Below are 25,387 nucleotides of genomic sequence, written 5' to 3'. Positions count from 1 at the left end.
TGTCCCCAGACTCCTCTGCAGTAACCACCTCAGTCTAGTCTGGAAGGTGATCCGGCCTCTCCCATTGACTCATCATGATAGATTTCACACCTGCACCACAGCGTTGGTTGCTCTGCTGGGAGAGCCATGGGAGTAGATGGTGCAGCGTGTCCATTTCTGCCTGGGTTACGGGAGCTTCTCCACCAGCCATTGTGCCTCAGTTTCAACGTCAGGTTGTACTTAAAGCCAGCAAAAGCTACTCTGCTTGAGAGAACAGGAAGTTATCAGTGACAGGGAAAGGCAGAATTGATCTTTTTAATGCTATGAATATCTGTAAATACATTATTCTGAATAAAGCTATCATATTCAGTCTTTTCAAATGAGAAATTAGATTGAAAGTTTGTTGTTTTTATTTTAACTCAAATTTTCATTGCTCATAATTTTCATACAAAAAATCATGTTCTTTTTTTTAGATACCTGAAATGTTTCTGTATGATTTAGATGAGCAAGAAAAGACTGGAAAAACACATAAGGAACTTAAGAAAAAACATTCAGGTAATATTTATGTGGACCTACTAGTTATTATTATTAACCACTTATTCAGTCCTGTGTTGGGGATAGATAATAGAATAGATACTTTGAGTATGTTTTTGCCAGCATATTGATAGACTTTAGTATTGTTCACATGGCAGGCATTTTACACAAGGGAACATTAGTCTGGAACATACATCCTGACTGATCAAACCCAGTCTCTTCTGGCACAAGCAATCACTATGTATATTCAATTTTATAAACTGATTAAGCTGCATCTTGTTTTGTTCTGTATCTTCCTTCTATGTGGGTGTTATTTCACAACATCAAAATGTGATATTTTGAGGTTTTTAGTCTATACGTTTTCATTATTCTTGTCCTAGACCTGCTCATTTTACTTCAATAAGTCTTCATCTCCAATAGCTAATTTCTTCTAAGTAATGCTCCCTTTTCAGAATAATTTGGTTTTATAATAAAATTTCAAATTTAAACAATTTAAAAATAGGGTGTCAAACATCACCTAGGAGACCAGTGCCAGTGCTTTTTTGCATCATACAATTTTTAGTCACTTTATAAAAAGCTTTAGTCTAAGTAGCACTTAGAAGTTATGGAGCCTACAGAGTATAAAATGGTAAGTGGTTCACTTGGGATTTCTTGTTTTATGGTTCACTTGGGGTTTCATGTTTTGTATTGCTTTTTAATAGGCATTCAAGCCCATCAGAATAACGGACAAACTTAGGATTTAGTGTTCATGCTACCATCAATCTTTATCCTAGATCATGGTAGTGAATCTATGCCTCTGTACTTACTAAAGGCATTCGTTTACATGTAGATATGTTTTAGCAATTTTTTCTTTTGTAGGGTAAAACAATTTATTTTACAGTATCTTTGGGCTTCTTTTGAGAAACTGTTCAACAAACTGAAGGACCTGGAATGTTCAGAAAGATCTTTTAGTCTACTGGCGATCAGAGACAAGGGAGAAGACAAAAATATATGGGCTTCCTTTCTAAAAAAGTCCAAGTATTTTCAAATTCAATTTCTGTGGAATTAAAGTTTCTCTTATGATTAGCCCTCAGTAATCTGCAATTAATTTTGCCTTCTTTTCCAAACATCAATGAAATATATTACAGCTTTGAAATAATTTCAGTATATTTCTTTCTGAAGATTATGTATTTCAAATGTAATTACATGTTGTTTGCTTGAGAGAACTTTGAAAAAAGTATATACATTGTGATATTTTGAATGCCTTTAATTCATATGTAAAAAAACATACTCTGTTGCTCTTCCTTAGCTATTTTAATGTGAGATAAGAAAGAGTATATTATTATCGGTGTAACAAATTATGTTGTTCAGGTGATTCTGATTTTCTGAAGTCATTTCTGGCAATCCATGAGTCATGTAAAATGTATGGAGCAACACCTAGCAGGTATATGACATTCCTTCATATATACAGTTCCATCAATAACAATAAAAGAAGAGAGCTAATAAAAAGACAGAACCACTTGCAGGTATGTATTTAAAACATTTTTAACATATGGATTTTCAAAATACTCTCACATTTGGAAATGTCTTGTGTATTAATGAGCTGTAGCTGCTGACATGGTTGTGTGAGGTATCTTCTGTTGGCATATGCTCATGCCGTGTTTTCAGTAGAGGAATAGTATGAATCTTAATGCACATCTCTGTTCAAATGCCTCAAAGAGCGAAGAGTAGTTTCTTGTTTTAATTAATATTTTTCCTCAAGGATGTATCAGACTGGGTATGTTTTCTTGGAAGAGTAAAAAGTGCTTGAAAGCACTTTAAACTTTTTCACCCATATGTTTGGAATATGTTGCAAACAACCCATCATCTCCATCAGTTGAAGTCCTGCTTCTGCTTGTATAAATTTTCCCCATGTAGCTCTGTATTGCATCCCTTTCTTTATATCTTTACAGCAACTTCCTGCTTTGTGTGATTCTTACTAGTTCAACAAGCTGTTATCTTACACATCATAGTGCTCTTGCATAGCTTTGGCCAAGATTCCCTTTGTTGTGATTTTTCTCTCATTTTGTGTTTTGGAATTGATTTCTAATTCCTTTTCCATACATCAAACCTTTATGCAGTTCTAGACCAAATGCAGTTCACCTCACAGATGTCATTTCACTCCCGGTCTGTATGCATAATGTGCTTATTTTTGAAACTTATTTGTTATCTTTCCAGTCATACTTCCTTCCCTCCCCCCAGTGTATTTCTGGAAAGATCTGTACGATCCTTTAGGACATGTAACTTTTGTCTTTACCCTTTTCCCTTCCCTTTCAGCTCCTTTTCCCAGTGACCCTTGCTGCTGTTCTGAATCCACACTTGCAAAGCTGTATTGCTTCTTAAAGCATCTATCAAAACAAATGACTTCCTTGCCTTGTATTCTACTCTGTTTTTATTCTGCTTGCCAATATTTTTCCATCACTGTAGTAAGCAATTCAGGAAGATTTAGGTTTGTAATGATAGAAATTGGTTTTTTATTTATTTAGAAACTAGCTGTGGTTTGTTTGTGACAAACACTCATTTACTTGTTAAATGCTCTTGTTAAATAAATGTAATCATTTATATGAAAATTAGGCATGCGTATCCTAAATCAAAACATCTTCCAGGTAATATTTTTTTTTCAAATATATCTTGAAATAATTCTGCTATCAGATTACCATAGAGTAAATAATTTAGAAAGTGTGAATAAAGAAAATAGTTAAGCATAACTGAGGCTTTGTTTTATGTACATCTATGTTCTTTACAGAATGCACAAATATGTAGAAATAGGATAATTTAATTTGTTTCAATTTGTTTAATTTTTGTAAATTGGCTTTTAGAGGAGATGTATGGTGTTAATATCAGTTAGCTGAAATACTATTGAATTAATGAAAAAATGATTATGTACTAGTTGCTGTTTCATTAAAAGTTTGTTATGCTGAGAATTTTGGTTTTAGCTTTTTGATGTAGTAATACATCTTACAGCAACACATCTAGGAGTGTCATCTCATTTTTAGTTTAAATAATATTAAGAAAATGTAAATAATATCAAGAAAATGTGGAACATAAAAAGTAAGAATATTAGTCTACATTACTCTTAGTTTGTGCAATACTATTTGTAACCAACCTTCATTTAAATCCATTTAAAATTCATTGCTAAATAACTGCTTCTTATAAACTTTTATAGGCAGGTGTTTCAAAGCTGAATGAAGCTAAAGCCCTGGTAGATGAACTGAACAGAAAAGCTGGAGAACAAAGCATTTTACTCAAAACGAAGCAGGATGAGGCTGATGCCGCCCTTCAAGAAATTACAGTATCTATGCAGGTGTTGTATACAGTCACTTCAGAAGTGGGGGGGAAAAAAAAAAAGAGATGCTTTTCTGTTTGCGGTGTCCATAACTGCCTGTGCTTTGTATTCTTTTCAAGGGTTACAAAACCTGATGCTTTTAGAAGAATTTGCCTAAGGGTATGCATGAGTCCTGAGGCTTGAATAAACTTGCAACAGGACAGAGGATTATATAATTTAAATTATATTTCATGGAATCATAGAATAGTTTGGGTTGGAAGGGACCTCAAAGATCATCTAGTTCCAACCCCCCTGCCATGGGCAGGGACACCCTCCACTAGACCATGTTGCCCAAAGCCTTGTCCAACCTGGCCTTAAACACTTCCAGGGAGGAGGCCTCCACAACGTCTCTGGGCAATTTGAACTGAATGAGTAGGAAGAGACCAGTGCAAGTTTTGCATTTGAGTAGTATTTACTCCTGTAGTTTAGTCTGAAAGTTTTTCTAGAACTTCATAAATGCAAACTGATCCATTTTACAATGTTTATTACTGTTGCGGATAGAGAGAGAGGGATGCACTTCGGAAGAGAGAAGCAGCAATCTTTTATTGATAACAAAGTGAGTTAACAAAGTTCAATGGTAAATGCAACAGTCAATTAACAAGATTTGATGGCAAGGTACGCTTGATTATTTACTGCATAGAGGACAGGGTCAGACAAAACTGTCAGGGAGACCCTCCCGTTGAGTCGCGAAGTTCAGAGAGGACCCCCCCTTGCTTTCTAAACTCCTACTCAGAGGCGTCTAGGTGTGGCTGGATCCAGTCCTAGTCTCAGACTTGGTCAAGGGTTTATGTCTAAAGAATTATACGCGCACAATCAATCCTTTATATCGCTTAGCTAAGACGTTCAAAGTACTTATTCCCAATTCACTTACTGAGTATCTGACGCGATAAGGATTCTCTCAACTTCAAGAAGTAACCTTGGGAGGTGTCCCTACTCAAGGGGAGACCCTGGCGTGCAGCCCGCTCCTGTGCAGGAGAGCTCAAAGAGCTCTCAGGCTGCTCACTATTCATGGGAGTAAGATGATTGACTAATAGTCATATTTGCGTATCAACCACAGATGTTTGTTTCTTCCAAACTTGGCTTGAGTTGGACATTGACCAGCACTTGGTTAGGTGGGCACATTCCTCAAATTAGGCCTTGGCTATTGTGGTGTTATCTATCTCCAAATCCACTTTGAGCAGATGCAGACATCATGACCAGGTGCCTCCATTACCACCACCACTGGTGGTTATCGCCTGAGCAGTTTTGGGAAATAAAGGTCAGGTCGGGGGGCGAGGGGAGAGCACACCATCACAATTACAGGTAGGAACTTCAAACAAAACACTGACAAGTAGCACTGTTTTAAGTAACAAATACCAGGACTTAAATCTGTGGACTATCAGAAAGTATGTATTTCATGAGATCTGATCCTCAGAAGTTAACCTCAAAGAAGGTTAAATAATACCTCTGTGTTTATCACTTCTTGAATTTTTATTTTACAGCTCAGAGGTAGACCTTCTGTTTTTTGAGAAGGTCATTTTCTTTAGTAGTGTTTTTCTCAGTTAAATAAAACAATTGTGCAGAAAATAGATCTCTACATTAATACTTCCAGGAATTATAAATATAGGATAAGCTGTAATGAATCTGTTGTCACTGCACTGTTTGTTTTGTCACTGGTTTAGTCTGATAAGTCTGAAGCAAACTTAAATAAAGAAGTTCAATGACAAAGACATTCTCTGTATGCAGTAAAGTGGATGCCTGCTCTTTCAAACCATTTAGTTCACAGTGCTTTAAAGATGTGTTACTTCCCATTTTTATAAGTCTACTTCTGTTGGCAATTTTTAGTACTTTAAGTTCTATCTGCCTACTCTACATGAATTTGAATAATGGTGATTGGCTTCGTGTGTTCACTGCTGGCCTCAAAGAATTTATTACGCCATTTTCCCTCATTCCTGTTTTAAATGTATGTCTGCTGTTGTCCACTAGAGATACAGGTTGTGTGGATAGCACATATTACATTGTAGGACAAAATCAAAGAATAGGCCAAAAGCAATGAAACATGATGGGCCCACTGACATCAGAAAAATTACTGTAGAATTCTGATTGATTATTTAGATTAGCATAAAGTGTAGGTGCCCTCTAACATTTTAATGGAACTTCAAATGTTCTAGTTTATGTAAGAGAGAGGGCTCTAATACATACAGACTCTTTTGATCTTCTTTCAGAGCAAGGCTTTTGACCTACAACTGAATTTTAAGGTTTTCTTATTGAGAGCTATCATTCAGTACATGTACATTTGCATGAAATTTCTAATCTGGTTTTATGTAGCTGATGTTTTATGGATTTGAATGTAATCTTCAATGACATGCTGGTCTATAGCTTGGGTTAGGTGCTCAGAAAGATTGCTATTAATCTCAAGGTTTTCTCTGCTTACATACATCTGTTACCTCCTGTTACAAGTTCAACTCAGCTCGACAATTGCTGGTTATAATAATGTGTTCTATACTGGAAAAACATAAATTCTAGGCTTTGTTATCTTGTATCTTTTAGGTGAACTGAGCCTAGAATATTAAACTTGTCGTTTATGCATTTTATGTATTTATCCTCAGTTATTTGTTTTGTAGCTAGCATTGGTAGTCCGTGTTTTAGGGGGTTTTTTTGTTAACTTAAGGATACGTAAGGTCCTCTTTATTGTGGTTTTCTATACTAGGTATTTATCTTTGTACTGAAGTGCTTAGGAGTCCTAGGGATGGCTAATAGTTACTGTCTGCTGTATGGTAGGCACAATACAAATCCAGGGGGAAAAAAAACCCCAAAAAACCAAAAAAGATGTAATCCCAAACAGCTTACAATAGATGTGTAGGACATTAGACGAATATCCTTACAGACAGATGGGTGCAAATTTACAAGTAAATAATGTATGAGTATTTTTAGACTAATAGGTTGTAGTTTGAACACAACTGCTGCTTTTATGAACATTATAGAAAAGGAGAGTTTTAATGGTGTTGTGAAATAGAGATGTGAGCAGCTACAAAGTCAATGGCAGGAAGATACTACTTTCAAATGCAGTAAGAATGTTACAGAGGTTGTCATTCTTACCCGTTTAGAGAGCGACTGACATGCTGATAAGGAATGGAAAATCAGAGGCAAGGACAAAAAAGGTCATAATGAGCCTCAAAAATAGAGGTATAGTTATTGTCTGTGGTGAAGAAAGGGAAGGAGACATGGTAAAAGTAAAAAATGCATATTCTATATTATTTAGTTACCTAGTCAACCTGTCTAGTATCAAATAGTCTCAGATATTTTATTGTAATTGGTATTGTGCAAATTATAATCAAGACTAAAAGAAATAAAAGTTGTAAAGGAATAAAATCTATGTAAGTTTGAAAACTAAAGGTATTCTTTTTTTCACAGAATGCTAGTGAGCAAAAAACAGAAATGGAAAAAATAAAACACCGGATAGCAGAAGAGGCTGCAGAAATAGAAGAAAGAAAAAGAAAAATTGAAGATGAACTAAAAGAGGTTCAGGTAAGAGCTGATAAGGATAAGCTGATAAGCTGATATTTTGCAGTCTGATGTTACTTGACTTACTCAAGTCCTGCCATGCAAAATGGTTCTGCAAAATTTGTCCTTGCATTTCTTAAATTTTACTCTAAATTATCTTGATGTTAAAACTTTTATGCATTAGAAAACATGATTCTATTTGCCATATTTGCACTGTAATTTTGGCATTTGTGTTCTATTAGATCTTAATTACAGACAGATTTTTCAGGCCAAATCTTACCTCCAGTTGCTATTTCTATGCTACCATGGTCTACAGTTGGGTTATGCAGATTTTATGGATGTTTTCCAATGACTTATATAGACCAACTACATTACTCTGCCTTGGTCAAACTGGTAGTATCATAGGGCTTAGTTAGAGAGACTTAATTTCCAGTTATTACTAAATTCTGAAAATTATATATCCTAATGGCACTTTAGCAAACTGCTCATTCAAGAGACCTTATGGCCGTTAAGCATCAGGATTTTTGGGAGGTATGTGTGTTCAGTTATTGCTTTTAGTCTATTTTTCATCCCATCCATTTCAAAATTGCACTAATTGCACTAATATGAGAAAAGTCCAGCAACTTAATTTTTTTTTCCTTTTAAATATCATAGGTACCAAGGAATTATATTCTTCTATTGAAAGTGACATAGAACTACAGGATTAGGGTAAATCCCTTTCTGTGGTCTTTAATATATATGAAGGATGTGCAAGGTGTGCACAGTCTTTAATGATAATCTTTAATTTTCTTCTGTTTTCTTATCATTTTGTTGATAAGGCCGAAGGCTGTCTGGATTTATTTAGCTACTTAAAATAGAAAGCTTTTGTGACCTGTACTTCTACGTATCTTTAAAAGATACCCTGAGGCATGCCTATAAATAGTAATTAGCACCATTATTAAAACATATCTGTATCACAATGAACTTTCAAGCAATGGAAGAAAAGAGCAAACAAACATGTTTGATACTAATATCTATATAATGTTTAGGAATTACAAGGCTGAATGAAAAGTTAGAGAATGTCAAGATTATAATATGCTGTTTTATATGGAAATATTACTATCATTTAATAAACACATGGCAATGTTTAAACAACTTGTGCACAGGAATATGCATCAATGGCAGTTGGTTAGGTAATAAAATACATAAAAGGTACAAGAAATTGTATGAAAACTGAAATGGCAAATGTTCAGTTTCTGGTATCCTTATCTCTTTTTTTTTTAATGTGTTTTTATGTTTTAAGCCACTGGTTAATGAAGCTAAATTAGCAGTTGGAAATATAAAGCCAGAGTCTTTGTCAGAAATCCGGTCTCTACGGATGCCTCCTGACATAATCAGAGACATACTAGAAGGAGTTTTACGGCTGATGGGGATTTTTGATACATCATGGGTCAGCATGAAGAGGTGAGGATTCTATTTAAGCTTTAAACTTAAAAAATAATTTACAATATGCAATACTTTCTGTTATATTCAGGAATAACGTGTGTGCAGAATTCTTTGGTTTCATAGGGAAATAACCTCTTGTAACATTTGTTTCTTCTTTACTTGGTTATTGAATTCTTTTTACAGCTTCTTGGCCAAAAGAGGCGTGAGGGAGGACATAGCAACCTTTGACGCTCGTAATATTCCAAAAGAAATACGAGACAGTGTTGAAGAACTTCTGTCAAAAAACAGAACATCTTTTGATCCAAAGGTAATTCCCGATTGCATTACATAAAATGAAAAAAGACAAAAAGAAAAAAAGGAAAAAAAGTCATGATTGTCTGATTTGCCAACATAATGTTTAGAATGAACTTAAACTGGAGAAAAAGTGAATTGTGCTTACAGAATTTTTCAGTATAAAGAGATAAAAGTGTAGCAGAGATTACAGTGAGAATTTTGTTGGTGACTGAGGAGTGGTGGGATAATAAGTTATTACGGACACTTTTGTCACTGGTATAAATTCAAACTCAGATCAAGGAATTTAACTGGTTCCTTCTGGCCTCCTTGTAGCAGGAAGAGTGTTAATAGTACACTTAATTAAAAAGGGAGGACTAATGATGATCAAATGCATGGGTGATCTTTGAGAATTAATTTGGCAGTAGCTATAAAAAGAGAATTCTTAAATACTAGTTCCTTATTTTTAAAAGGACAGTTGTAGTTCCCTGAGAAGGAATGCACTTATAAATTACATGTTAATTTAAAACTTAACTTCAGTGACGCTTCATAGTTGTAAAGATACCCATTATTATTATTATTTTTTAAACAGACTGATGGCCTACAATATAATCTTTTAGTAACAATTTAAAAGATTAGTTCAGTAAAGGAGCTGGCTAATGGGCCTATTTAAGTTGATAACTCGTAAATCTGTTGCAGTTATTTATCCTGTTTTTCTCTCATCTACATTATACTTCAAGGAGTTTCTTGTAACTGTTACTGATTTTTTCAGAATGCTAAGCGAGCCAGTGCTGCAGCTGCTCCATTAGCAGCTTGGGTGAATGCCAATGTCCAGTATTCCCATGTCCTAGAACGAATTCAGCCTTTGGAAAAAGAAAAGGCTGGCTTGGAAGCGTAAGTTACACACCGTTACAAAATAAATTTTTCTTAATACCACTGGTGGTGGGTGAAACTAAAGCCACCAAGGAGGAATTGAAGTTTGGTAAAAACAAAAGAGATAAGAAACCATACCTCATCCATAGATAATAAAATGTTCATGCTGAGACAGAAAGAGTAAATGTGCAATATTTTGTTTTTTCTGGAAGCTATGCCTTGGATATTTTTTGGCCAATCACAAGTTACCTATCTCAGTTGAAATGTGTCAGGGAGAAATGAACATTACAGATATACTTAAAATGTATTCTGTCAGTGAAACTCATGCTACTTTATGGGTGTGTGGTTCTTTTTTCAGTTGTGTACCAAGCATAATCAGTTTCTCCTTAGGATCAAAAAGATATGACATACCCTTATGACCATCCATAACCTGAGGGATCTATACTGATTGTTTTGCGAGGTCTAAAAATTCTTTATTGGAAGAATTTGTTCTGATCTTTAAGAATACATTTGAATGGGGTGTTTGGTTTCCATTTTTAAAGCTATGTGATGAGTAGTAGTCAAAACTTGAAAACAGATTTTTGTTAATATAAATCACAAGAAAGAACTACCTCTGAACTATATCAATGTAAGTGACTTTCCTGTTACATTTGGTCTTTTTTTTTTTCTTCCTTTGGATCCATAGTCTTAAAATAAATGTTACGTTTTTGTAGTAATCTCAAGAAAACCAAAGACAGAAAACAGAAATTAGAAGATCTTCTGAACTCTGTTGGTCGAAAAGTATCGGAACTGAAAGATAAGTAAGTTGGATATGTTTATTTCAAGTTATAAAAAAAAAATTAATGATTTTACAGTATGAATAATGAAATTTATCTAACCAAATGTAATTCCTTGCTGTGCAAGATATTTACATCAGAAGTAGTGATAATTAGGCAGTGGAGATAAATAAATACTATTAGAATACAGTTCATCTCATTGATCAGATGAAATGCTCCTTAAAAGTACCTGCTTCTCACTACTGACTGTGTTGGAAGCCTTCAGTGTAGACATAGATGTCAAAGATAAGCAGTATGAGTCCACCTTTTAAATCTAGAAGGACTTTAATATCTCCTTAGGACTTTGGAAACATGCCTGTACAAGACTTCTACTCATCACAGATTGAATAATGGCAGTTCTATTTCTTTTAGGATAGCCTGCTTTTCTGATAGCTAGTTAGCTATCTCCTTTTTTCTTAGCATCTCATCAAGTATGTGACTCACAGTGGCATAAAAATTGCTGTGGTGAACCTTTATATTTTCTCCAAATTCAGTTTAATCCAAGTCTTTTAGTTCGATGTTTCTATTATGTAGTGAGTATAGGAAATACTTTACAACCTGACATATGTGCATGTTACTAAAAGTCATGTCTTTTAGTCTGAAAAAAAAATATCGGAGAATTCTTCTTGTCATTCAGCTATATAGTGATTAACTAGATACTGTATACTATATATTACAGTTAAATATATTACATTTAAAAGGTGGATTATTAAATGCATTAATTACTTTAATTAAATATTAAGTTAATTAGATATTAGAATTTACAAAATATTACCTAAACCTTGCCTGTTGTTTGGGGCATGTTCTTACTTCATAGTAGTTTACAAAATAGATTACTGTGTATTGAACTGAGGACATCCATGTGATTTAGCAATATTCTCCTTTAAAGCTTTCATAGATTAAATTTACTAAAAAGTTACAAATATATAGTTTGGTGTTGAGCCTGCTATTGTCCTGACTAGGTGCAGAACAAAACTTAACACAATCACTACAATCACATCAGGCTGTTTAAGTAGAAGAAGGAATGATTTTCAGACATTATAGTCTATATTGCAAATTTATTTTTAAATCTCATCTGTGTATCTGTACAAATTTTGTTAGTTAAAAGTCTAACAAGCTCATCTGTCAATTAGAAGCAGAAAGTATAAAAGAGAATTGTAGTTGTGTTCTTCATGAACAGTAAGGGAGGAATTTGTTACAAATTCAGTTAAACTGCCTTGAAAATAACTGTCCACAAGTTTAGTAGTTCATTATAGCAATTACAAACAGTAGTTGTTTTACAGGTTCCAGAGTAGAACAGCAGAAGCAGCAAAACTTGAAGCGGAACTAAGTAAAGCTCAGAAAACGTTGGAAGCTGCAGAGGTACTGATAAATCAACTTGATAGGGAACACAAAAGGTGGAGCACACAGGTTAGTGAAAATTTTCATGAATACATCTTATAGCTGATAGTTTGAAAATACAATTTTTACACTGTTTGGGGAATGTGAGTTATTGCCATTCTGCATGTCTCCTAAGTGTACATTTATTTTCTCATTAGAAATAAAAGCTTTTCTTCTTTCTGAAACTTCCTTTTACTTCACTGTACAAGTTACCTTACCTATAACATATAGCTACAGAATGTGTAAAAAAACCTTTGGTATTTAATATAAAACATACAATGTTCTTTGACGTTTTTCAACCACAATAATAATGTAATTGTTATGATGGTTGAACATGTCAGCAGTTGGACCGTCCAAGTTGAGATAAAGTTAAAAGAGACAGATTTTGGGAAAGAATTAAACAATCACAGTCTTAAAACATATCTCCTTTATGGCATCAATGTTGGAAATGGAAGTGTAGACCTACCCAAAATGTTGGGTTGCTTTTGAAGTCTTCACTTATGTGTTTGAAACTTTTCTGCTTCTAAAGTAGGGAAAGTGAGCATATCTTATTTGCTCAAATTATATATTTGGGAAAAACTGGCAAGCCTTTGGATACATGGGACCTTCTTCAGACTGAAACAGAAAAGAAAATTTCAAGATACATACAAGCTGAAAATAGCTGTCACCTCCAGAAGGTGATACCAAGCTTGCTTGGGTATCTTATAATGGAAAAAAATCTCCCTGCTGAGAGACATGGTCGTGTCTCTCCATTGACACTGAAAAAAGCCTAAACAATTAGTTAGACTAAATGCGTGCATTTTGAAGAACCAAAGTTAGGGTTAGATGAATCCTTCTTGTAGGTTGAGTAGTGTAATGGAAAGAAATGGAAGATTTTCCTCTGAAAGTAGCTTTTCAGCTATTCCATCTGCTATAGCAAGGATTGGGTATATTTGAACCCCGGAGTTTACATGCTTCCAAAAGTGATTCCTCACAGTTTTTCACTCTGGTACATTACCCCTGTCTTTAGAAGGTTCAGACTATCTATTAATGGTATGCTGTAGACCATATTAGTCAGGAACTCATCCCATATTGAGGACAGTGAAAAAGCAGTATGCATCTCCCTTTAAAGTAAGGCGGAAGTAATAGAAAGTTCATTTTTAATTTGTGTATATCAGCTTTATTTTTATGTCAGTTTGATTAAAATAAAAAAGTGGCAGTACTTTCAAACCAATTATGGCAGTCTTCTATGTTATTTTGATACACTGTATTTTTCTCCAAAATTTCAAAGCAGAGGTGATGTAGTGCAGATAAATTATTTGAAGGTATATGATAAATGTATTTTATCATGTAAGTCTGCAGTGAATCACATTTTTAAGTGTAATAGATACATATGGTATTTAGTATTTGTATACATCTTGTAAGTGATACTCGCTTACTGACTGTGACTAGGTTCACGTAATTCTTATTTTTCTTACTACAGTACTGTTTACCCAGTTGCTTATAAGTGACAAGGTGAACTGTTCTCAAATTCGTAGATTTTTAGTAGCTAAATTATCAAAAATATCTGTCCATGCTCTAGCCCAGAGCTTAAAAGAACTTCTCCCATACTTTCATGTGTGTCTTGCTGTGGGTTAGCTAGGTATAGATACCTGAAATGCAAGAAGAGAGACCCTCTCAACCGTATTCTCCATGGCAGGCAAATTTAATTCTGACTTTTTAGTAACTGATGAGAAATATTAACAGGTTTTGCTTACAATACACCGATACATTCTGTACTTTTTTTTTTTTAAGGTGTCAGAGATAACAGATGAACTGGCTACACTGCCTAAAAGAGCTCAGTTGGCAGCTGCATTTATTACTTATCTTTCTGCTGCTCCTGAGGATCAGAGGAAAACCAGCTTGGATGAATGGACCAAATCAGCAGGCCTTGAAAGTAATTTTGTGTCTGTTTGTATTTCTCCATGCGTGTGTAAGTAAGTAAGCTTGACTGAGTGATTGAGGAAGTGAGAAATGCCAACGGGTTCTAATGAACAGTCTCAACTGTCTTGATGTTCCCAAATGAAAAGTGACAACATTTTCTAATTCAAGAAATACTTATATATACAGACAGACTATTTCTTAGGTTTATTCTATTAATTATTAAGATTATAAATACTTATATATTCTTTAAAATGTCATAGTCCTTGCTTAAAAAGAAAAGTTTACAGGAATGAATGTATTCACATTAACTGTTATAAGTTTGCCAATGCATTCTTAATGCTTCTGCTCTTTCAGTTATCGTTTTTATCTATGTATGTTAAGAACAGCATTAAATAATTTTATAACATCAGCTAGTTAATAGTAATAAGTTCAAGCAATTAAATAGTAAATTTAAGCTTGATCTACAGACTTGCACTGTGTTAGACAGAGTCTCCACTGTACATAGAGTGGTAAATGCTTAAAAATTGTGCAGACTATAAACACTAGCACAAACTTATACTCTTTCATTTATCAGAGTTCGATTTACGGCGGTTCCTGTGTACAGAAAGTGAGGAGTTAGTTTGGAAAAGTGAAGGTTTACCTTCAGATGACCTTTCAATAGAAAATGCTCTTGTCATCTTGCAGGTAAATTTGTGGGTTTTTTGTCTTCTGTTGGAAGTTTTTCAATTTCTACAGATTTCAGTAACACAGTATCTTTCTGGAATTTTGAACTGTTTCATTTGTGTTATTTTATTAGCACCAGAGAACACACAGAGAGAAACAAATACTTATGTAACTCTGGGTGTTCTGTAGCAAAAGGAAAAAAGCAGTTAAAGAAAATACATGTTTTTCTTTTTTTTTTTTTTTTTTTCTTTTACAATTTTCTTCCAAATGTTGAACAGACAAAACCTGATACCAGTCTATTCAGGCTAAAAATGTAAATAAACGTTAACATCAATAGAGTCAGTGGAAGATTATGTCCTACATATGTTCACTTTGACATATCATTTCTAATACTTTTTTTTCCTCACAAAAAGGAAAAGGCTGCGTGCAGATACCTTTCACAACATCTGGGGTTTAAACTGTCAGGTTTCATCACATTAGCTCTGTGATACAGAATACAAAATTCCATTCACTTAAGGCCAGTAGCTAATAATACTTGAGAAAGGGATGATAATACTATGCTTATAATCAAGATTCAGTTTTATCTTATAGTTATATATAAATATATATTATATAACAAATATACATATGCAATTGCACAATTATGTACATAATATTGTAGTGACAATGTAGTCATTTATTAGATATGCTAGAAATTAAGATTTAATACCTTGAGGAGAATCTGCATTTGCCACAGGTAGTTTGCTGGGATGACTGATGGTTATCTCAAATAAGTTACAGACTTTTCTCCAATTTAAATTTATCTTGCTTTATCATCTTGATATTAGATGTAGTTATTCCTTTCTTAGTTTGATTAAAAGGTTTTTCAATCAATACCATTTTGTACCCTTAAAGCTACTTATATGCTATAATAAAATCTTATTTTCATCCTTTTCCTTAGTTAAATAGATTGTGCTCTTAAAAATCTCACTGTGTGTGAAGAGGTTTTTCAAGCCCTCCCTCAGCTCAAGTAATTTTCTTTGTGTACAGTTTTTTTCAGCATCCTTTTAAGACTGGAATTGGACATGGTGTTTTACCAATGTCATCTACAGTACAGTTCTCAAGCTTTTGTTCTCATCATCTTTTGATGCTTGGATATTGTCTGTGTTTCCCTGTCTTTCAGTTTGAGATCTGTGTAGTTACTCAGTTTGGAATAGCAGGACTCAGAATCTAAAAAAAAAAAAAAACCAACACTGAAAGTATTCTTCTGTCAGACTGAGCCAGAGAATTGCTGAAAATACATATTTAAACCCTCAGCAAGGTTGCTTATGACACAAAACTGGGAGGAGTGGCCAATACACCAGAGGGTCAAGCTGCTGCTTAGAGAGTCCATGACAGATTGGAGAAATGGGCTGATGGGAACCTCATGAAGTTCAGCAAGGGGAACTGGAAAGTCCTTCACCTGGGGAAGAATAACCCCAGGTACCAACACGTGCTGGGGGCCACCCAGCTGCAAAGCAGCTTTGCAGAAAAGGACCTCGGGGTCCTGGCAGACACTGGTTTGTACGCGAGCCAGTAATGGGCCCTTGCTGAAAAGAAGGCTAATGGTATCCTGGGCTGCTTTAGGCGAAGTATTAGCAGCAGGTCAAGGGAGGTGATACATTCCCTCTGCTCAGCAGTGGTGAGACCACATCTGGAGTCCTGTTTCCAGTTGTGTTCTCCTCAGTACAAGAGAGATGTGGATGTACTGGAGAGAGTACAGTGAAAGGCCACAAAGATGATTAAGGCAGTGAAGCATCTGTCCTATGAGAAAAGGCTGGGAGAGCTGGGACTATTCAGCCTGTAGAAGAAAAGGCTCAGGGGGATCTTATCAGTGTCTAGAAATACCTGAAGGGAGGGTGCAAAGAGGATGGAGCCAGGCTCTTTTCAGTCATGCCCAGAGACAGGACCAGAGACAATTGGTACAAACTGAAACACAGGAGGCTCCATCTGAACATGAGGAAACACTTTTTACTGTGAGGGTGACGGAACACGGGAACAGGTTGCCCAGGGAAGAGATGAAGTCTCCATCCCTGGAGATACTTAAAAGCCATCTGGACATGGTCCTTGGCCATCAGCTGCATTTGGCCCTGCTCAAACAGGGAGTTTGGACAAAGACGACCTCCAGAGGTCGTCCAAAACCCCTTGGTTTTGGTTTTTTAGGGTTTTTTTATTTTGTTTTGTTTTTTAAGAAATACAATGAAAGACATAAAATTCCTTTGTTATCATTTTGTTATTAGGCTGTTGTTGTTTCTTTAAACAGTTTGTTAATGAAAAAGATTTTAAAATTGTTGTACAATTAGTTTGGGGAAATAAAAAGGGACTCCAATTTTATTCTTAAACAAAACAGATTTCAGTAAAAATATATATGTATGTTTTTCCTCCAGAGTAAAGTTTGCCCATTTTTGATAGACCCTTCTTTCCGGGCTACTGAATGGTTGAAGACACATTTGAAGGAATCACGTTTGGAAGTTATTAACCAACAGGTGCAATATTTACTTTTGATCTTACAATTCTGTTCTGCTTGAGCTCGCTGTATTCCAGACTTTAGACAGCAGTTTTTAAAGGAGTTGATAACAATCACCTAAAATAGTGTTATATTCCATGAAGCATATAATTTCTCACAGAGTTCTAGGTTACAATGATTCTTACATAGTACTGAAAATTTGTTTACTCAAGGAGGAGATCAGAGCATTTAAAATTGGAGAGTCAACATCTAGTATTATTTCTACAAGTTTGCCTTTTCGTGCTGCCCTCTCCAAGAATATCAGTATTTCCTGCTGAGAGAGAGAGATAGTAAAAGATTTGCAAACGGGGAGGTATTCTTGGTTGCAGTTCACTGGATTTCAGGATTATGTATACACTTCTTCCCTATGATTTTTGTATTGTATTATCTACATTGGAAATAGTAGGTTGGATTTCAGTTTGAGTTTAAGGTACCCAAGATTAATTGTTTACGTCACTGCTTATGTGGATGACGAGTCTTGGCTCCCTTGGCTCACACATAGGCAGGTACTTAATGCATTCAAAAATCCCTTATTGAACCCCACCTGGCCTCAAGATACTACAACAGAACGTAGGTCTTCCAGAGATCTCTGCCAGCTGTGCAGACCTTTTAGCGACTCTCTGATGATACTAGATAGGTATCTTAGGGTAATTGAATGCTTCTCCTGCTAGCTGATTGGCTTGATTACCTTTTAGGCTCTGTTATCTGTCTTGTTTAGGATCTTAAACACCATATGCATGTTTAGACACCTACACATAAAAGACTACATTTAGCTATCTTAGTGTGAATCCTGTCCTTAGGTCTGGATTCAGTTTTGAGACACAGCTACCTAATAACATTTGGGATGCATTAACTAGCCAGGGCTTCCAGGTGTGCCTGTCAGACCTGACACAAGACCTATGGTAGACCTGCTCTCTGCTGCTGCAGCACTTGGATAGCTAGGCATGTTAAATAGGTTGCCTGTATGTCAGTAGCTAAATAGATCAAACTTATTTAAATTAAACACTTGTGGCTAAACCCTGAAATATCATATGATGCTTGTAATAGAATTTTTCAGCTAAACTACTGATTTTTAGATTTAGACCCCCAGTATAATGCCTTCCTGTTCATTCTGAAGTATTAATATTTCAAAAAAACATGAATCAAAGGAATTTATTTTTATTTGTCCAGGACACCAACTTCCTAACCGCTCTTGAGCTGGCAGTGAGATTTGGGAAAACGCTAATTATACAGGAAATGGATGGAGTGGAGCCTGTACTTTACCCGTTGCTAAGAAAAGATCTTGTCGCTCAAGGTAAATGACCAAGATCTTTACAAATGCTTGCTCTAAGCTTTTGTTGGTTATCTATCTATCTATCTATCTATCTATCTATCTATCTATCTATCTATCTATCTATCTCCTATAAAATTCCATTTTTCTGAAAATGTGAGTATTGTGGGTTTTTTTCCTTTTTTGACATTAACCTGCTGCTAACACTTCAGTATATGAAACACATCGGAGATATGTTCTTGTTTAGTAAGTGGAAAAATATTGAAAAGTATTTAAAGATTTTTTTGACTGGAATTAGCATAAAGTGTTTTTATCAACTCTTCGCAATATAAACTTTAATTTCTAGTGATAATTTCAAACACGTAGTTTTACTGAGGAGCTTGGTCCTTAAATAGACCATAAAGTACACAACTGGTTGTGCAATTAGAAATCAGAGTTTTAGAATGTTGGTGTTGCTGTTTCTTTTTCATTTGTCTGAAACTACAGAAGCCACACAGGTCTGGCCCTGATGCGACTTTGGAATTGGGGTGTGTGTGTTGTGGTTTAACCCAACAGGCAGCTAAATACCACACAGACATTCTCTTGCTCCCCCACAGTGAGATGGAGGAGAGAATCGGGGGGAAAAAAAAAGGTAAAACTCGTGGGTTGAGATAAAGACAGTTTAATAGTACAGAAGAGGAAAGGGAAAAAAATATACAAACAAAATGATGCACAGCACAATTGCTCACCAGCTGCCAAACGATGCCCAACCAGTCCCTGAACAGCAGTCCCTCCCCATCCCCCCCAGCCAACTCCTCCCAGTTATATGCCAAGCATGATGTCATATGGTATGGAATATTCCTTTGGCCAGTTTAGGTCAACTGACCTGGCTGTGTCCCCTCCCAGCCTTCTCAGTCAGTAAAGCATGAGAAGCTGAAAAGTCCTGGACTTAATGTAAATGCTACTTAGCAACATCAGTGTGTTATCGACATTATTCTCATCCTAAATCCAAACCACCTAAATCTTCTTCCTAGGAAGAAAATTAACTCTGTCCCAGCCAAAACCAGGACAGGGGGTCATAAATACCAGCAAAATAGTGGAATTTGGTGAAAGGAGTTTCCTTAACTGATGCAATGAAAGGATAAACCCCCACATTTACATTTGACAGTCTCTCTGCTTTGGAGAGATAATGTACTCTATATGACTATATTTAACTGCTTTGGGTTTAGTTGCTTTAAAAAGGTTGATATGAAAAATTGTGTTGAAAGTTTAGCAAAGATAAATAGTAATAAGTATCTCAGCATGAATTATGTTGAATTATGTTGCATATTTTGAAATTATATCAAAAGAACTGAATGGATTAAAAAATACAACAATGTATATTTTAAATACTTTCTAAATTATTGTAATTAAAGTATATTTACATTATCATTAGAAATAATTATATTTCTGCCTCAAGTGTTAATTCCTCAGCATGTACCACAGCCTGCGCATGAAATTTGAAGTATGAACTTTGGGCCCTGAAAACATCTGAAGTCTCCTCTTTGCTGTCATTTCATCTAATACTGAGATCTAATAGTGGGTGAGGTAGCAGTAATTCTTTAAATGTAAATACATTGTAAAAATAAATGCAAATGCTGTGGAGTTCTTAGATAGATTTATGTCCTATATTGGAAAAGTCTGTTTAGTACAAAGAAAATGGTAGTTTAAATCATTCTTCCATTTCAGATGTGCTGGCTTGTTTATCCTCGGTAAAAATTTAGAGCACGACCAAACTGGTGACTTCAGGGATCTGTAGGAGGATACAGCTTTTTTTATCCACTAGCTTCTGCTGAACTTTGGAAAGCGGAGATACAATATAACAGGCATCTTAACTGATTTTACTCAATGAATCAAATTAAGAGATTAATATGTCTGCAGAACTGTGGAGAAAGCAGATTAAATTAAAATATACTAGTTTATTCAGGGAAATTGCTCATAATACTCAGGCATCATCTTTTGCGTGCTAATGAGCTATGTTAATGCCAGGTCTGTGCAAGTCCAAACTAGGGAGCTGGTTTTTGAAAAGGGAGAATGGGTCACTGTTTGCGTCCTTTTCAGTCACTTCACAAGCAAGCACATGCTGCTTCTATTTGTCAAAATGTGGAGGTGGGGACCTGTCTGCGTTATTTTGCTTGTGATGATTGTACATCTTTTCATTACTTGGAATGAAACGTTAAGAAAAATGTGAATATATTTACTGCAATAAATTTGTCCTTGCACAGCTTGCATTTTCTGTTTGACATTTTTACATCATAGGCCTAAAATTTATTCTGATCCTTGGCACAGAAGCAAAATTGGTGTGTGATTTTCATCTCTACAACTGTTTTAGCAAGAGATTTATACTTAGAGCATTTCTGATCTGCTCCTAATGCTAAAAATAGAGAGGCACATAACTATGCTACCTCAGAAATTTTCTGGAAAGGATATTTTCACTTTGAAACTTTTCATCTTACAATTCTTTTCTTCCTTCTTTTTTACTATCAGGAGGCAAAATCTTACTCTATTTATGTGATTGTTTGAGTCTGTTCTTTTCTGACCCTGCTAGGATAGAAGGAGATTGGTGAGAGGCCATATATATAGTTTCATTCTGTGACAGGCATGTTGAGAAATGTCAAAATATTAGAAGTATAAACAGATATTGAAACCATGACAGCAGAAATTTAATAAATTAATTGTTTCTTTCATACTGTGATTAAATTAAATGTATTTCTAATAAGAAAAATTTATGAGATATTTCATAATTGCATATTTTTCTTTCAATCTAATGACTAGATAGATATTCCAGCATCTTTAGTTTCATAGACTTTCTCTGTAACAATTATCATAGAAAGTAATATTTTAATAGACTTATGAATGTACAGCAACATCAACCTTCTACAAATAAATGTAACAGATCCAGAGATGAAATCTAATGGTTTTGGATCATATTCAGAAAACGTCGAATTTAGTTAGTCAATATATAATTATGGCTAGTGTGTTTTGATAGAGTGGTATACCTATGTGGAAATGTAAATTAATGTGATTAAATTATGACAGGATTCTTACACAAAAGGGCAATTCTCCAGTGCATCTACTGTGGTGTTTTGTCTTTTCCTCATTATTTGAAAATTCCAAAGATTGATTGCTATTAATTTCACTTCAAGTGCATTTTTTACCATTTATGTTTTTTGTACTGGGTAAGGATAATTAAACTACCGCAGTGTGTTAAATGTTCTCACTGTGTAACTTTCTTACACTAGTGCTATATTACTGCATTTTTTGTCTAACAATGCAGGATAGGTTATGTTCCATAAATTTTTTAAATTTATTTTTATTTCTGAACAATTTATAAAAATTTTATAGATGCATATATTTGCATCTATTGGTCATAAAGTATTACACAAATACCATTATTTTCAGATAATTCTAGAATGTTCCAATCAGAGTGACTATAACATCTATTTATTATTTACAGGACCTCGTTATGCTATACAAATAGGTGAAAAAATGATAGATTATAATGAAGACTTCCGTCTTTTTCTATCGACAAGGAATCCAAATCCCTTCATTCCACCTGATGCTTCTTCCCTTGTTACAGAAGTAAACTTTACCACAACAGGAAGTGGCTTACGAGGACAGGTACGCATTTAGAATAAAAGCAATGTAGGTATAGCTGACATTCATAGCTACATCTGTCTTCTGGAAAAAGCCCTATAGTGCAGTTTGCATTAATGGTCACAGAGATATTTTCTCGCACACAAATATAAATGGTAAAATTGATGCTGAAACTGAATTTCAATTTTAAAATCTTGTTTTTATGTACTTTGAAACCAAGTAGTGAGTCAAACAGAGAAAATGGAAACCATGTCATTGACTTCAGTTGCACCAGATTAATTGCTAAGCTTCTGTTTTCTATTCAGGATGCATTTATGGTACCGTGGAAACATCTACTGCTCTCCAGTGTCCTAGTTAGAGAGTAATGGTAGCATCAAGATACTTTGTGTGCAGGAAAACTGTAATGAAACCAAAAAGACGTATATTTTACTTTCTCCAAAATGCTAGTAGCTTTTGAGTTTTTTTCTATAGTATTTAGGTATCAAAATACAGCGTAGAGATGGGAGAGAGGAAAAAAAAAAAAAGGAGAGATAATTAAGGGAAGAAAAAACTCTCTTTATTTAATATGAAACAAGTTTTTCCAAACTAACAAGAAGCTTAGAATGGAATGTAAATAAGATGTTGATAAGTGAGGTATAATTTAAAATGTGAAGCACGGATAATCATATCGATTTGCTCCCTCCACTGGAGATAGGGAATCAACATCATACAATGCAACCAAGTGAATTGACTCCCTCTTTAAGTGGAAATACAGAAATAAAAGTTTTGTTTTTTGTTTTGTCTCTTTGTTGGAGGGAGAGGGGTTTGACTTTTGGTAGACTTGCTAGAGAGAAATTCGCTGCCATTCTTTCCAGTTTATGCTTTCTATCACCTACTTCTTTTTATATCTGATAACAGCATATACACAAGTGAAGACTGCCAGTCATTTAAACACAGGTGTGATTCAGATTGAGGTGCAAAGGTTTAGGCCTCATCATAAAAGGGTGTGAATCAGTGTCCTTATTAAAGTGTTCCAGTGCCTTTGGAGATGTCCTTGAGTATCTCACTTGCCTTGCACCTGCTGTAACACACAAGGGCATGGTTCACAGTAGTTCCTGGGTTATACTTGCCACTTCAGAATATCCTGGATATCTACATAGAATTAAAGCTATTGGATGTCTGGTGCAACTGAGTAAACCCACAGAAGTCTACTTTTAAAAATACAGACTATATACTGCTATATGATTAATGAGTATATATTTGCTGTATAATTAATGAATATATATTACAGAGTATTAGAATGTTTTTTATCCTGTTGAATAATGTCCTTTCTTTTTAGCTTTTGGCTTTAACAATTCAGCACGAAAAACCTGATTTGGAAGAGCAGAAGACAAAACTGTTACAACAAGAAGAAGATAAGAAGATACAGTTAGCTAAGCTTGAGGAATCTCTTTTGGAGGTAAAATAAATTTACCTCTTTTATATCTGTTAGATCAATAAGATAATGTTCCTATTGTTATGTGTTTGAATGAAGGTGGTAAAAGTATTGGAACAATGAGCCCTCAGAAGTTTTATTTGAGAAAATAAAAGCATCTTTTGCTTGGGGCTGTTGGGAGACTCAAGTATATAAAATATGTACATCTGTTAGGAAACTGTAGTATTTCAATACATTAAGCATTCTCAAAGTCAAATGTATGAATCATTGGCCTAGATATATAGGCTGGTTTAGATTGATTAGAAATTTCATTAATGCATTAAAAAAGAGAAAACTTTGTTAAAAAATATACTATTTCTTTTTCAAATTATGAATTTTTTAAAATGCCACATTTTTAATCTTGTGAATCGTGTCAAATGAGACTTTCTCAAGTTGAGAAATGAGGCAGATCTGAAGGGCAAAGGAGTCCAGGAAGACTGGACATTCTTCAAGAAGGAGATCTTAAAGGCACACAGGAGCAGGCCATCCTCATGTGCTGAAAGATGAGCCAGCCAGGAAGACGACTTGCCTGGCTGAACAGAGCTTTGGCTGGACCTCAGGAAAAAAACAAGAGTTTATGATCTTTGGAAGAAAGGGTGGGAAACTCCAGGGGACTGCTGCTCAGTGGAAACTGGCAAGTGCTACATGGACTTTGTCAACAAAGAAGTCAGTGCTGGAAGTGATCTAGCTAAGTTCAAGTTAATCCTAAAGCAACATTAGCATTCCATCTGAAGTACTGTACTGGTTTTCTTCCAGAAGCCTCAGAGTAAAGACATATGTGCTTTGGCTATCATAGCTCACACTGTGACTCCTCATGGCAAAATTGGACTCCTTGAAAAAACAGATGATCTTGTCCTAAATGCTTTTCAACTAGAGAACTAAGTGCATTCTACTATTGTAACTGGTGAATCTCTGCCTCCAAACATCCTGAAATGCTGTCCTACAAGTTGTTCAGCTTCTCCAACACACCAGTTTGTAAGACCTATAAATAAGCAGTATGAAACATTACATTTTGCTAAATGCATTTTGCCCAGAGAAGTTGTGGATGCCCCCTCCTTGGAAATGTTCAAGGCCAGGTTGGATGGGGCTTTGGGCAACCTGGTCTAGTGGAGGATGTCCCTGCCCATGGCAGGGGGGTTGGAACTAGATGATCTTTGAGGTCCCTTCCAACCCAAACCATTCTAGGATTCTATGTTTTTTATTTAAAATGTAGAACACATTCAGAAGAGTAGTTTAACACTCTTCATTCAGTTGAGCAGATCTGAATCTTTGATGCACAGTCCAAAGTATACTATTTTCTGATTGCTTTCGGGGTCATTTGCTCATAGCTGAGGCACATGCTTGAAGAAAAAAGAATGGTTATTAACTATATAGTAATTACTTTAATTTTAAAATGTGCTTAATATGGATCCCAAAACTAACAATATTCTTCCTTCTGTGTGATCTTCAACTGTATTGGCTTTGAGTTGTAAGAAGGTGAGGAAACCTCATGGCTTTTATTTTTTCCTTGGCTGTCCTTACAAATCTTGCATGTTAAGATATTTTCATACTATGTTAAAATAGTTACAGGTATATCTGTTATGTAATTTTAGGAAAAAAATGATAAAACTTTAAATTAACTGTCTAATGTGTATAAAACCTATTTAGTTTTCACTTTCAGATGAAGCCTGAGAGTAAAAAATGACTGAGAAGACAACAATTTTGTGTTGAGTAAAAAATTGAAGTTTATTTACTGAAGATTAGTAAAACCCTAAAATAATAGTGAATCATTCAAGTTTTTCCCACTTATAATAAGAAATTAACTTGTTTGCACAGGAGAACTCAGGGAAAATGTGAAGTAATCTCAAGCATTTTGAAG

General features: G+C 35.0%; 1 protein-coding gene across 2 annotated transcripts in view; it reads left to right on the top strand.

The window, feature by feature from the left end:
* The window catches only part of DYNC2H1 (dynein cytoplasmic 2 heavy chain 1), a 180,606-nt gene that overhangs the window by 52,914 nt on the left and 102,305 nt on the right, over nt 1-25,387 (top strand). For both annotated transcript variants that reach the window (XM_075742293.1, XM_075742292.1), the window contains 15 exons: nt 453-534; nt 1,864-2,018; nt 3,698-3,835; nt 7,250-7,363; nt 8,622-8,782; nt 8,948-9,071; nt 9,807-9,928; nt 10,621-10,707; nt 12,006-12,132; nt 13,876-14,017; nt 14,579-14,688; nt 17,073-17,171; nt 18,362-18,485; nt 21,937-22,100; nt 23,395-23,514. In XM_075742293.1, the coding sequence (XP_075598408.1) occupies nt 453-534; nt 1,864-2,018; nt 3,698-3,835; nt 7,250-7,363; nt 8,622-8,782; nt 8,948-9,071; nt 9,807-9,928; nt 10,621-10,707; nt 12,006-12,132; nt 13,876-14,017; nt 14,579-14,688; nt 17,073-17,171; nt 18,362-18,485; nt 21,937-22,100; nt 23,395-23,514 (1,869 nt within the window). The remainder of the gene's footprint in view (nt 1-452; nt 535-1,863; nt 2,019-3,697; nt 3,836-7,249; nt 7,364-8,621; nt 8,783-8,947; nt 9,072-9,806; nt 9,929-10,620; nt 10,708-12,005; nt 12,133-13,875; nt 14,018-14,578; nt 14,689-17,072; nt 17,172-18,361; nt 18,486-21,936; nt 22,101-23,394; nt 23,515-25,387) is intronic.

The sequence above is a fragment of the Balearica regulorum genome, chromosome 1 (assembly GCF_011004875.1).
Source record: "Balearica regulorum gibbericeps isolate bBalReg1 chromosome 1, bBalReg1.pri, whole genome shotgun sequence".
NCBI classification, from domain to species: Eukaryota; Metazoa; Chordata; class Aves; order Gruiformes; family Gruidae; genus Balearica; species Balearica regulorum.
This window is presented reverse-complemented; position numbering and strand designations above follow the sequence as displayed.